This window comes from Acartia tonsa, chromosome 4, assembly GCF_053477335.1.
Source record: "Acartia tonsa isolate MP-2025a chromosome 4, ASM5347733v1, whole genome shotgun sequence".
In the NCBI taxonomy this organism is placed as follows: Eukaryota; Metazoa; Arthropoda; class Copepoda; order Calanoida; family Acartiidae; genus Acartia; species Acartia tonsa.
This window is the reverse complement of record NC_137263.1, coordinates 26,595,136-26,610,131: the sequence shown is the minus strand read 5'-3', so window position 1 is coordinate 26,610,131 and position 14,996 is coordinate 26,595,136. Positions and strand designations below refer to the sequence as shown.

At 30.8% G+C, this 14,996-nt stretch overlaps 1 protein-coding gene across 1 annotated transcript in view; it reads right to left on the bottom strand.

Moving 5' to 3' along the window:
* Positions 1 to 3,940: 3,940 nt before the first annotated feature.
* LOC145318039 (uncharacterized) overlaps positions 3,941 to 14,996 on the bottom strand; it is a 68,478-nt gene continuing 57,422 nt past the window's right edge. Inside the window, exons 9-11 of the mRNA XM_080159353.1 lie at positions 6,227 to 6,538; positions 4,727 to 5,841; positions 3,941 to 4,569 (exon numbers count right to left, since the gene is read on the bottom strand). Of these exons, the coding sequence (XP_080015479.1) occupies positions 4,390 to 4,569; positions 4,727 to 5,841; positions 6,227 to 6,538 (1,607 nt within the window). The 3' untranslated portion in view covers positions 3,941 to 4,389. The remainder of the gene's footprint in view (positions 4,570 to 4,726; positions 5,842 to 6,226; positions 6,539 to 14,996) is intronic.

Here is a 14,996-nt window from a genome sequence, read left to right as displayed (position 1 = left end):
CTGTCCTAATTTAGGAATGACTTTGTTTTCTTTCCATGATCCAAAAGTTTTTTTTCACATCTTCGTACATATAAAAAGTAATGACAATAATTGCCAAAGATAGGGAGAAGTACAATAATTATATCTGCAGAATTATGTAATTCTATTAAAAAAGGAAGTAGTATTTTCCTTTGTACAGCTATTTATTATGGCACATAGTTTTAGACCCGGTTAAGTGGAAGGAATTTAATTAAATTGTTAGTTCTAAGGCGTAATATCTTAACTAAGGGCTGGTGTAGTTGATATGAAGTTTTGCCTTCTATATAAATTACACTATACTGTAACTATTGTGACTTACTGTGACTACTGATATGATAATTTTTCATTTTTTTCATTTTTTTCTATATTGAATAATTATAAGCACCTTGACATCAACAAAGTGTTTGATATATATATAATTTGATCATATCGTGTTATTAATTCACTTCATTTAGAGGAGAAATGAGCGTTTGTGATGAGTCATTCAAGTAATGTGACAACTGAAGGCAAAACAAATTCAGGGAAGGAGAGAACAGTAAACTGTAAATTATTCTAATCCCAAAAGCTGTATAATAACATTCAGTTTTTTTTGAACGGGTTATTTTGTTTATCATAATTGGAGATGTATATCAATTTATAGTCCATTCTCATATGCTATAAGATCCATGAAAAAAAGTGTCTTTTTAAAAGAGTGATTTTGACTGAAATAATATTTTCTTAAATCTAAATCCAAAATATTATTTTGTTTTATGCTGTTGGTGATTATTCAGATGAACATTGTTAAATATTTGTATATATGCCACAATCCTATTATATAAAGTAGTAAGCTTTTTTTGTCTGTAGTGAAGGATCTAGTTAACCGATGAACCGATATGGTTCTCCTTTACAGGAAAGCTTCAAATAGGTCCTGAGATGGATTTAGGCAATTATATTTTTATATATAAGTCTGGGTATGGTTTTAGGGTATTTTTATGCCTTTCAATTTCCTTCAAATATCGAGCCCCTAGATGTTAGCCGCTAGTTTATAGTGTTTTATTCAGGCGATTTCCATATAATCCAGTGTGGACCCTCTCTCAAGAGTATATAGGCCCAGGGAGTTGGGTTAGGGCAAATAAAAAGAAACAAAAGTGATTTAAGATACGACATTGCTTGGTAGGCACATCTAAAAAGGCTTAACTTAAAAAAAAAGGTATGGAAGTGAGCATATCACGGCTATGGCAAATTATTATATATATTGAGCACCGAATTCCTTTACAGTATGTATATACAAAATAAATTTAGACGGTAGTGACTATGCTATGCGTATTAAAGTTTGTAATATAAAATATGGATTTATTGGATTTATTCTTGAACAATATTCATGCCAAGACCCATGATGGTTTCAATATTTCTATTTTTAAAGTAAAAAAAATATCATGGTTTTAAAAGCGAAGCTTTTCTATAATTAGGGTCGGTCCGTCCGTAACGGATAGCTTTTTTTGTTGATTTAGGCATGTTAGAATTGTCCTATCGATTTCAAACTTTGCATGGTGATTCCTGCAGTAGTTAGGTACGAATTAGAAAGCGTAGCAACTCTATAATCATTACCAAAATGTCCGTACGTCCATTTTAAACATGTTGATTTTTTTACTTTTTGATCTAATTATCCGATTGATCTGATTTTTTGTATACTGATTCCTGGGACAACAAAGTACAATATTATAAGCGAAGCAACTCTATAATTAAGTCCTAAAAATGTAAGTATGTCTATAAAAATCATTCTGTATCAAGTAGTTTTTCAACAAATTTACTTACAATTTTGCATCGACTCCTATACATTTGTATTCTGATTATTCAGTTCTGATACTATACAAGTGTTAATGTCCGTTTGTCCTACCGTTTCAGTGCTTCGCTTTTATGGATGTTGTCATCCTTGTTGATATGCAAAGATCCTAAAGCTATCTAAAGGAATCTCCTAGTTTTTTTTATCTTAACCTAACCGAGTTTGGATATGACATGTGTCCTAATTATCTTCTGTTATTAATGTTTTAAAAGTACATTAAAAAGGTTAAAATATGTTTATTAAGGTCCAAACTAAAAAAAAAGAATGTATGGAGATGTAAAAGTTAAAACAAGTCTCTTAGAGAAGATTATAAAAAGATATTACTGTATAATGAACCATTTTATTTGTAAAAGCTTGTGTAATACACAAACATTTTTCCCCTGTCACAGACAACTATCCACTTACTATATAATGTACATATTAGATTGCTCTAGAATTTGGACATGTCTTGATAAGATAGGGAAATAATGAAACGAAAAATTAAAAATCTAGGAATCGATCTAGCACCACAATTAATGGACAAATCTTAATGAAACTTGATGGAAATATGTAAAATATGGGTATATACATTACTTAATAATTTCAGCCATCAATCCTGAATAGGAATTGAGAAAATCTTTGTGAACACATGTAGAATGTAAAATCAATTAATCCCTAAAAATTTCAGCCCTCTATCTTGAAAAGGAATTGAGAAAATCACGAAAACTTAAAAATCTAGGAATCGATCAAGCAACCCAAATAACAGACAGATGGACATAGTATGGGCATATGTCATAGGAATCTTCCCTAAAAATTTCAGCTGTATATCTTGAATAGGAGCCGAGAAAATCATGTTTCCCCCAATTCATTAATTACGGACAGGCAGACGGACGGACGGACATTCGGAATTATAGAATAGCTTCGCTACTAAAAAGTTGTCTCCCTCTGACAGTATTACTTAAAAAATTGAATGTTTAATTTATAAATGGAGGCATAAAAATGCAGATCCTACATTTTGAAAATTTTTATTTGAATTAAACTCATAATTCAAATATAAAAAAAGGTTTTGATTTTGAAACATCTTATTTAGAAGAAGATTTCAAACAAATCTGTTAAGTAAATGATAAAGGCTTTGTATTAAATAACATGGCCCTTTCTATACCAATAAATAATTTGACTCTTTGAACTTTACAAGTACTTTGAGGAAGACATAATACTTTATTTTAGGGTATAGTCCCTTTCGTGGCTTCGCCCCTTTTAAAATGGCTTTTAATAGGTTATTTTAGGTTAGGTTAGGTTATATTGGGTTAGGTGATTGCTCCACAGGGTTAGGGAATTGGCCCCGCAGTGTTAGAGCCCCCCGCAGGGGCTAGAAATAGGAGAATAGCTACTGTGAAAATAACGAAGAATCGCCCCTTAAGGTGCGTTGCCACGAAAAGGACTATATCCTTATTTTAAGTTTCGTGAGGTTAGTTATACATATGTCATTTCTTAAGGTTTGGTTTCTGTACTCGAACAATACTTAATTCAGGGGTCCACGGATACACATTTACATTTTATCTTTTCAATTAGGTTTCATAAAAACTTTATGGCTACATTATTTCTTAATTTTTATTATAATAGAATGTTTTTATAATTCTATTCCATTTATCCACTTTTGTTTTAGTTCTATTTAACAATAATAGGATTAAACATACCAAACAATTGTTTCCTATGTTTCTAGTGTATAACAAGAATGACTACGTACGATAGAAGCGAAGAGGCTATTCTATTCCAAACTTTAAACATGTGTAGATGCTAAGCTTATGTATTATAATTATACATTTGAGAGAAAACTAAAAGAGAGAAAGGATTCGCTATTCTCATATACATATTTTGCTCGTAATATCCCATTTAAATCAATTTACCCAGAAGAGTGAAGATTTAAGCATGCCCTCGTTAGGACAGTCTGCAAAATTTTCTCCTTTTTTAAAGAAGACCGCCATAGCATTACAGACAGAAAGACAGACTGTAACAAACATCTATACATTAAATTCCCTACCTAAGATATTTAGCCCCTAAACTAATTTTTGATACATTCTTAAAATATTCAAATTATCAAATAATAAAAGTTTACAAAAAAAAATTAACTAAATTTATTGCACAATAATAAGCTGACAATTATAAAGAATATTTATACAAAAATGAACAGCATAAATAAAAAGCATATAAATGTATTACTAATTTTATTTGGAAGTTAACTCAAATTCATTATTGAAGCTCATTAGAAGGACCTTAACATCAAAATTAACATTAGCATGCGATGAAATAAGCAAAATAAATAATATACCAAAAAAAAATATTTTTTTAAATAGCAATAACTAAAAATCCTTATACCAACCAATAAATATGTAATATTCACCAATAACCTTAAACTAGGCTCCTGAATGTAATAAGTTAATGGTAATTAATAGTAAGACTTTTTGAATTTCATGTGTTGGCAAAAATATTTATAATTTCTTATTTAAAGGTGTCTTTATTTTTTATCTTAATTTAGTGACTTTGGTAAATTGAATATTCTGAAACAATATTTATTTGTCTACCATACTGTTAAACTTTCTTATCAATGACTTTGTATATGAAGTAGTGTCTTCAGTCTGGTGGTCTGGTTGTATCAGATTTGAGTATGATGAAGGGGGTGGGGAGGGGTCACTTTCTATTGAAGTGGGTCGCGAGGTAGCGCTGCTACTTCGCTTCTTCTCAAAATCGACCTGGAATTAAAATTATGTTTTAAATAATCTTTAATATAATCGGAATTTTATAGGTCAAATTTTCGCTAAGATCTTAGAATGGCTGCATTTTTTGAGCTATTGTTGTAATCTAACATCAAACTAACCAAATTTTAATCTTTAATGTCATTGTTCATACCTTGGCATAGAGTTGACCAATATCCTGTTGATTTCTGGTTTCCACCTGGTTCCTAGTCTTAACAATCTCTGGTGTGGAGGGTCCACTCTGTCCAACCATCTGCAACAAATCTGGATATGAACTGGATGTATCTTGATATTGTGTATGGGCCGGATTTAGTCCGGTTTCATTTGGATATGAAACTGTTTGATTTGAAAATGAACTTGGTTGGGTTGCAAAAGTCCCTGTTGGTTCTGAAAAACCTAATTGTTGTTGTAGGGCTTCATTTGAAATATTATGTTGATAAACAACGTCTCCATTGGCATAAAGCTCTTCAGATTCAAGGGGAGGAGCAAGATTTGTCGCTTCTAGTCTCTCTGTGACAGGATCATAAAGGTTGTAATGATTAGTAATGACACCACTGTCTCTGTGTGATGGAGGAACTTCGTAGTAAGGCTCTTCTTTCAGTATAAGTGTTGCATAACCTGATTCATCAACATCAGGCTTGTCAGACAAGTCAACATCTTCGTTGGAACTCAAACCAGCCCCTTCTGCACTACTATCAAAGTTGATATGAATAGGTCTGCTAGTAATGGCGCGGGCGCGCTCTTCTGCTTCTAGAGTTGGGGTCGAGTGATTCCAACTTGGCAGGGAAAATGGCTGTGGCGGGTTTACCTGGATAGGTTTAAAACTACTGGCACTTGAATAGGAACGCAATACGTTTGGATTAACTGTAGCTGGATGAATTACAGAACCTGACTTGACATTGTACACTCCAATCTTAGGCGAGGGATTGCCTAAGCCGGTGAAATTTCTACTATCAAGTTCATCTGGAAGTAATATTGTATTATTTTGAAAATCATTTCCAATAAAACTTGGAGGCACCGAATCATTTTCATCCATCTTTGTTGTCTTTTTATGACGACACTTTTTGCCCCAGCAGTGAATCAAAGTGAGAGGCACCATTAGTGCAATAAGAAGAGCAAGCAGACAATAAATTATGTTAATAGAGAGGGAGGCTGACCCACCCCATGCTGTTGTAAGTTGGCCTGCGTCAACACAGGTAAAATTCATTTTATAATCCCAGTCCCCGGTTTCTGAACACACAGCATGGGTCTCCTCTTGGGCAACTGGCTCTATAAATACAAAAGAAAACTTTATTTAATAGCATTTCTAATTCATAATTATTATTGTTTTATCAGCTTGTCTGGGATGCACTTTTCGCAATATTTTAATAGTTATCAGCAAAAACATACACAAATTTTGTAATTTAATTGAAAAAGTTATTTTTTAGAAGTTTAGATAGACAATGATATAAACATAGAAATAGTAAAGTTCAAAATAATAAAGCGACTATAAAGCAGTTAAAGGGCAGCTTGATAATAAAATATATATATATCTTCTATATCCACTGAGCAAATCTAGTCTTTGTTAACACAGCTGTTATTTAGACGACCTAAAGGGACGTCCCTTTTAATAGATTAGCTTGCAATACACAAAATGTATAAAATAAAGTTTTACCTCCAGAAGTAACATTAGCTATCATTATATATCCATCATTACAGTAATACGTTGCCTCGTCTCCCCAAACGGTTCTACCATTGATCAAGCTAGCCGTTGCATGCGGCATGTAGGGTGGCGCTCCACAATTCAAGATCTTGCACAGTGGCACTGAACTGCTCCAAGACCCGTCATCACACACCAGCTGTTCAGCTCCCCAAAGTATGTGACCAGCCTGGCAGGAAAACTTGGCGGTTGACAGGCGGCCATCTTCGTCTCTCTGTACCTGGACACTTCCTCTGTCTGGGGATGTCAGCACTGGACAATCAACAGCTGAAAAATAAAAAAAAAAAAAAATGTAACCTTTGAAATATGAAGTGGTAATAATATATAAGAAAGCCTGTCAAAGAAATAGGTTTGTATAATTAGTGTAAAGCATAACCCAATCGGGCTATCCATTTCCGAGATATTTTGCTGCAACAAAAAATAATACCTCATATTAAAGATAGAATCAGTTATTGGTCAAATGTTTCAAGACGAATTTTTTACCAAAAAAAGTTTTTTTTCCTTAGCTCAACTAATTGTAATAATAATGAAAACATTCAAATTCCCAACTGTCAAATGTCTAATCTGAATCCAAGAAAAATGCATTAACTTATCTGGTTTCCTAACCCATACAAGTTTTTTATAGGAAATCTTTACATCTTAGTCTTTTGACAAAATTATACGTTATAAAAGCAAAAAAACATTGTAGAAAAATGGAATAAAATCCAAAGAGATGCTAGGTAAAATTAAACAAAATAACAAGATATCATGTAAAATTGAAAAAAACAGCAATAAAATTAAAAATAATTAAATGGTCTTTACCGCTTATTATAACCAAACAATGATGACAATATTGAAGAAAGCAAAATTTGAAATAGTGAACACCAATATTTTAATATTACAGCAATGAAGCATTAAATGAAACTATGTAATCCTTTTCTACATGAAATAACAAAGCATTAGAAAAAAATTGGCATACACGAAATCCTCAGTTTAAGTTTGAAAAAAATGCAAAAATTGGCAATTCATCAATAAGAAAAGTACATAAATTCACGTTTAAAAGATTTTCTTCGACAGAAAAAATAAATTGAAATACTTTTATTGACAATACAATGAGTTATTTAATATCGCTCGATCATTTAATACCTTGGGATTTAAATATCCATTTATGCAAAATTTTGTTTGCTTAAATAACATTATTTTGCAACAAAAAGGTGATGTTAACGAATAATTCGTTAGTAAAATGATAAAACGTTTTTTCATTTAATTTTCATTTTTTTCACTGTTTAAAACTAAAAACAAAACAAAAATCTTCCAAATTAAATTAATTACTTTTAATTTCTTGAAAAGAAGGCGTCTTAACTTTTTTTTTATAGCTAGCCGGTTCTTTTAGTAAGTAATAAATGTAAAATTTTTCATAGAATTCAGATATGCAATCGTTTTTTTGTAGACCTCTTAATTTTTAAGTAATTTAAGTTTTAAAAAAAAAATTAAGTTGATTTTAAGGTACTAAAACGCACAAAAAATGAAAAAATGGCCATTATGAACAAAAATAGTAAGATCTTTAATTTGACACCTTACTTTTTGAATTTTGTCAGGTAATTATTGAAAAAATTGATTTTTTAAACCCACGAGAATAAAAACTTTGAACTTAATTTTATCATTTCACAGGTAAAGGATATGGGCCTATTATATTTTGTTGTACAGGCAACACTTTCTTTATCCCCTATTTACCCCCTCTTTACCCCCTTCCCATTTTTATTCTCAATTCAAGAAATAAGATGGTTGCCTGTATAATATTTTCATATAATTCCTTTTATTGTAGTTTATACACGGTGTTTCCAAAAAAACTGCGTTTTCCGGTTTTGGGAAACAACCAGAAGGAGTATGAAAAAAATAATTATATGTCCATATTCTCTGTACAAATGTGCATTACATTTACTTAAGGTGTTTTTTGATATCTCTAAAAATGTGGCTGTACTGATAAGTACATGTAGGGTAAAAATGCCTCATGCTAAAACTGTGATAACTATTAGATTCAATTAACTTATTTATTTTGTAACATTTTGTTTTGAAAGTACAATATTAAAGTAGTAAAAGGTTAAATCAATTTCACCATTTGAGATTTTTTACATATTTTCTTTTTTTGGCCTCATTCAAAGAGCTTTTTAGATTATTCAGAATTTAGTTTTTTCTATTTCTCTATGGCAAAGTCATTTTTCAAAAAAGATCTCCTTTAACCCATTAGTGCCGAACCGGGTTTTAAAACCCGGTGCCAGAAAATGTAAAAAAAACCGGTTTCCGGCTTCATAATTGCATCATTCTCAGTATGAATCCCCCCTCTACTACCCTGGCTTTCATTTCCCCCTGGAGCAGGCAGTTTTGCTTACTTCCGTTTGCCGGTATAGATCAACAAAGTTTGAAAATCATGACAATTCAAAATACCCCATCTAACTTTTTTGTTTTTATAGTAAAGTCGCTGATTTTTTTCGTTAAATCTAAAGTTTATTGACAAGTACATCTATTTGTGAATTCGTTTTATTTAAATTATTATTTTTTATATGATTTTTTTATCGTTTTTTTACGCCCTATATAGGCCCGGTTCGGCATTTCCATTTTGAGTCTGAAATTTTTATTACCCGGTTTCACTAATAGATCTTTTTTGACAACAACAACAAAACAGGGTTTTTTTACCCGAAATCGCCGGCTAAACACGAAATTTGAAATAAATCGCTTCGTATTATACTTGTAGCTCTTTAGATTACATGAGGTTGTGTAGTTTTCAATTACGGATCGTATCAAAGTTCTAAAAAGTGTTCATCTCACTTTTGGCGTTCAAAAATTACATTTTTCGATTTTTGGTCAACATAACCGGGTTTATACAGGTCAACCGGGTTTTAAAACTGGGGGAAAGCACCAAAAACGGGTGTTAATGCCTGGTTGGTATTTATGGCCAAGCCGAACCGGGTTTTTTTGCAACTTTCCTGTGCACGCCACTAGAGCAAAACAAAAAAATACGAATTCCGTTTTGACCATTATAAAGCTTCCCTGAAACTTACAGCTCGATCGGCCCATAAAAGTGGCGCTCGGCACTAATGGGTTAATACTGTGCGTATTAATAAATAAAACAAGTCACTTTTTATTTCATTTCAATATCTTAATAAATAAGCAAGTTATGTTGGTTTAAATTGTTGCTAAAAATGCGTTTTCTTAGATTAACTATGTTTTATGAGTTAATCAGTTATGACCTGTCAATCAAAATTAAGAGATTAAGAGATTATAGAGGGAGGGATGAGGTACATACATGAACATTTTTGATACTAAGAATCAAAATTCAAGCAATAAGATAATTAATTTTTGTTTTCATAACATGTATTTAAATTAAATTTCAAATGTATTTATTAGAATATTTTGTTGTGCATGCTAATATGTTGTTTTCAAGTAAAGAGAAGATTTTAATTCAACTTTATACCATAAAATTCTACGTAAATACAGTAACACACACACTTTTTAAATTCTTTGGGCTCTAAAAAGTTGCATTGTTTTAAGAGATATTAAAAATCACCTTTTATAAGTTCAATGCATATTTTTATAGAGAATATGGACATATAATTATTTTTTTCATACTCCTTCTGGTTGTTTCCCAAAACTGGAAAACGCAGTTTTTTTTGAAACACCGTGTATACTATATTGTAAACTTTTTATTTCAATTTTGCTTAGAATGGATTTGTAATATTTTTCTCATTCTAACAGTATATATAACGCCTATTTCTTATGCCTGGGTAATGATAAAATTTAGTTCAAAGTTTTTATTCTTGTGGGTTTTAAAAAATCGTTTTTTTCAATAATTACCTAACAGAATTGAAAAAGTAAGGTGTCAAATTAAAGATCTTACTATTTTTGTTCATAATGGCCATTTTCTTTCTTTTTTTTGTTGCATTTTAGTACCTTAAAATCGACTTATTTAAAAAAAAAACTTAAATTACTTTAAAAATAAGAGGTCTACAAAAAAAATGATTGCATATCTGAATTCTATGGAAAAATTTACATCTACTACTTACTATAAGAACCGGCATGTTGTCAGTAAATTTTAGGTTTTAAAGAAAAAGAAATTATATAATATAAAAGGTTAACTCACAAACAAAATATGAATTTTACATATTCGCTAAACCTTTACAAATTGTTTCGAGGATGTTTGCTCTCTTTAGATGTTAACATAACTTAAGATTAAATTAATATGCTTTTTTACAAATATGTTGGAAGATTTTTATGTAAATGAAATATTTTAAAAGATATATAAAGATATAAGAACGGTATACCAACCGGGCTACAATATTAACAATGTAATCTTCATTTAGATAGATATTGTTACTTATAGTGAAAGAATGTAATTTGTAAGTTAATGATTATGTGACTAATTAACATATATTATATCCCCATTGTGTCCAATAGCTTCTGTTAAAGTTCCAAAATAGCAAAAAACCAAAGGTGTTGCTTATGATGCGAATGAAGTAAATGGGAAGAAACAGTTTTTGCTAAAGTAATGATTTGCAGGTTTCAATCAAATTGTAGTTTTGTAATGAAAAACAAGTTTTTAATCGTCAGTGATTGGACACTTTAAAACAGTAATAGTTACTTATCGCATCGTATTAGAGACAGCTTTCCGCAGATAGAAAAAATAAAATTATAAGATTAATTCATTCCAGTTATTCTGATAATAAATTTATGTTTTTAAAAGCGAAGCTTTTCTATAATTAGGGTCGGTCCGTCCGTAACGGATAGCTTTTTCGTTAATTTAGGCATGTTAGAATTGTCCTATCGATATCAAACTTTATATGGTGATTCCTTTAGTAGTTAGGTACGTTTTAGAAAGCGTAGCAACTCTATAATCAAAACCAGAATGTCCGTACGTCCAATTTTAAACATGTCGATTTTTTTTTACGTTTTTAACAATACATTTTTATGTGATCTAATCATACGATTGATCTGATTTTTAGTACATCGATTCCTGGGATAACAAAGTATAAGCGAAGCCACTCTATAATCAAGTCCTAAAAATGTAAGTATCCTGTATCAAGCAGTTTTTCAAGAAATTTTGCTTCGGTCCTTATACATTTGTATTCTGATTATTCAGTTCTGAAAGTATACAAGTGTTAATGTCCGTTTGTCCTACCGTTTCAGTGCTTCGCTTTTATGGATGTTGTCATCCTTGTTTCATTATTATTAGTAAAAGAATGGTAATTATACGATATGATACACGATTTTTTCAGTATGGGTCAGAACCAGTTCTCATCCGACGTATATCAATCGGTTTAGAAGCCATACTGGAATAAGCCATTAAATCACTGTACACACCCACATCTTAATTAAGTTTTATGTAATCCTTATACTAAAGTAAGAGGATGTCTATTTGTCTTTGTGTTTGTACCGAAGGATCTAGCTAACCACCGAACCGATCGGGTTCTCTTTAACAGGGTAGCTTCTCATAGGTCCCGGGAAGGTTTATAACTATTTTGGGGGATGGTAAAACCACCCTCCTAAGAGAAATCGCCCCTAGAAAAAAATCCAACCCCCCAAAAGATTCGACTCTCCTAAAGTGCCCATAGAGGCCTCTAGAGGCGTAGCCGCTAGTCCTTATAATAAAGTAACAGGATGTGTGTTTGTCTGCCTGTGTGTCTGAACCAAAGGATCTCGCTAACCGTTGAACCTATTGGGTTCTCGTTAACAGGGTAGCTTCTTATGGGTCCCGGGAAGGTTTATAAATATTTTGGGGATGGGTACCACCACCCTCCCAAGAATTTTTTTTACGTATAGAGACTTGAGCGCAACATAGATAGGTATCGTAGAGACTTGAACGCAACATAGATAGGTATTAGGTAACGTATTATTTAAAAAAAACATTTAAAGTGCCACTAGAGGCCTCTAGGGGCGTAGCCGCTAGTATAATAATAAAATACAAACTATGAAAGCATGCACAGAAATTTGTGAAACTTGTATTTTTTCTGGGTATTTATTATCGAAAGGTAGCAGAATTTACTAATAGTAATCTATTAACAAAGTTAGCTTAATCTTCTATGTCAGATTTAATATATGAGATACGAGATATATTTGATGATGTATTTGTTAGGTAGGTTTTAGGTACACATTCTACGAGTATTTCCCAAAAGAAAAAATATATTATCTGTACATATTTCGTACTTTTGATGCTATTATTTCTCTAATCTTTGCATTTAGAATAAGATATAAGAATGAAAGATGAAAAGAACTATTGAACACTGCAAACTGTTTAAACAGTTGGGAAGCGAAACCGAGTCTAACTACATTATAACTAAGTTAGGTTTATTCTATCCTTATCCTATATTATTGCCTCATTAAGAAAACAATAATGCGATCTCAACTGAAAGATATTTAGAACCAGTGCAGTGGCGTGCACATCGATTCATCATGGGGATAAAAAAGGGGAAGGAGTCATTCCTTATTTCAATCTTAAGGAAATGTTGACACCTGTCTACACTCCCCTAGAAATTACATGGATATACATTCTTTGGCTAGAGAATAATTTTATTTATATAATGATTTTAAAACTAGATAAATCATTGAAAAATCAATTTTATAGTGGTAAACATCATGAAAAATCAAAAAGAAAGAAATTTACCAACATAGAAAATGTTTCTATGGAGTAATAGTTGGTTTAAAGGTCCCAACTGTTAAACCTGTGTGTCTATTCCCATTTGTGACATCATAGTGACCTCAAGTTATATAAAGATTTCTAGAACTAAATTGCACATATTTCCACTAAATTTAAAATTAATGTTTTGCATGTATGTATGTACAGTGTAAGTTTTAAAGTGAGTTATTCAACAAACAAGAATGCAAACATCTATTAAGGGAAATTCAGACAGTCCGTTATATGCAAACTTTTCAAATCTTTTACAATCAAGAATAAGAAAACTAATTAGTGGTTCAAAATAATTTTTTTGAAAACATTTCGTAAAATTGATGTATAAAATTATATATGATATAAAATTATAATACACTTTAGTATAATATAATGTATATCATAATGTATAATGTAGTAATTCCTTTATAGGATTGTGCCTTTTTGACTTTTAAGTTCTTAATTAATATCTTTTGCTTGTGTGTGATTGAGGTGTGTGATTAAGAGGGGAGGGGGAGAGTGGTAGTATGTGTGTAAGTTGACAAGGTGAGCCTCGCTATAACTATGTATCAAGTCCCGGGAATTCTGAACCAATTTCCAGGTTTATGGAACTGAACCTGGTCCGACAAAGTTGAATATCTCTCCGTCCAATATTTTGGATACAGGAGTAGTACTATATATATCATCAACATCCTAACACCACTTTGTTCATATAATCTATAAGCTGTTCAGTAGATATTTTTCAATAATGAAAAAACAATTTTAAAAAAATAATTTTTTATTTAGTTAAAGATTTTTATATTTTTCAGCATATACCTGTAAAAATAAAGTTATAAAAGATAGTACAGAATCTAATATAGAAAAGCATAAAAGAACAATTATGTCCTTAGTTAAAGCATAAAAACAAGGCAACTAAATATTTTATAGATAAGATAATTTTGAGAAAAAAAGTAACAAGATTAGTTTTCATAAAAACTTGAGCCTTTCAAATGTAAAACGTTAAAACACACGTAATAACAAATCAAATTTTAAAAACATAAATATATCAAAATGATAAAAGTGCTGTTAATATGTTATTAAATTGTAAAAATTTACAAAGAAGTAATAGTCGACTCGATTAGACGGTAAGCTTATTGTCATAGAAAACCTTTGCCTCTAGTTCATAAAGATCATAAAGTAAGAGTGACAAAACCTGAGGTATCTAGCACTTGTTTTGTCTTTAAATACCTTTTATGTTATGAATAATATGATGGAAATTTTAAACAAAAGTTTCATGAAATACATTCATGTAAAATTAATCCAAAGGGAACAAACAATTCCTTTATTCAATTTGTGTTCAAATTCACCGAGGGCAGAGAACTACTTTTTGGAAAAATTTGTGCCAAATTTGGGAACAATTTGGCTACTTCGTGAAGTGTGAAGATTTTAAAGTAAGGTTAGTTCCCAGGTTTAAGGCATTACCAACAAGCAAAATAAATCTAAAATAATGAAGAGGATTTCGATTTTAAAATGTGTTGAGGGGGGACAGCTGAAAAACACGTATAGGTTTCGTGATTTTTTTCTTAATTAATTTCGATGTTGGTATAAGCTGATTAGTTCCTATCGTTCCTGTCAAATTTTGAATATTACCAAAGTTGCCCCTTATCGTTAATCAAATGATCAAATATTTTGCTTTACTCAAAAAATGCATAAAATACGGAATAAGTTCGGAAATATTCTTTCACGTAAGTAGCGTGGAATGTTTAGTTCATTAATTTATTAACTGCTAAATATAATATGAACCTTATCAATACATAACTTTTTAAATCTGGAAGAATTAAATTTAGAAATTTCAAAATTGAATACACAAGGATGAAATAGATTAAAATCGTTTTAAAAATTTTCCCTGTCCTCGTAATCCATACATTTTATATATGTAAAAACTATCCACAAAAATACATTGTGAAACAATTTTTCAAATGTAATGTGGTTGTTTTATTCATTTCATATTTTAATAACACAAAGATATATTGAATTTTGATTGTAGGAAAACAACATTAAATTATAGTTATCTTGAATTCTGAAACATCTACTTCAACATTGAAATCT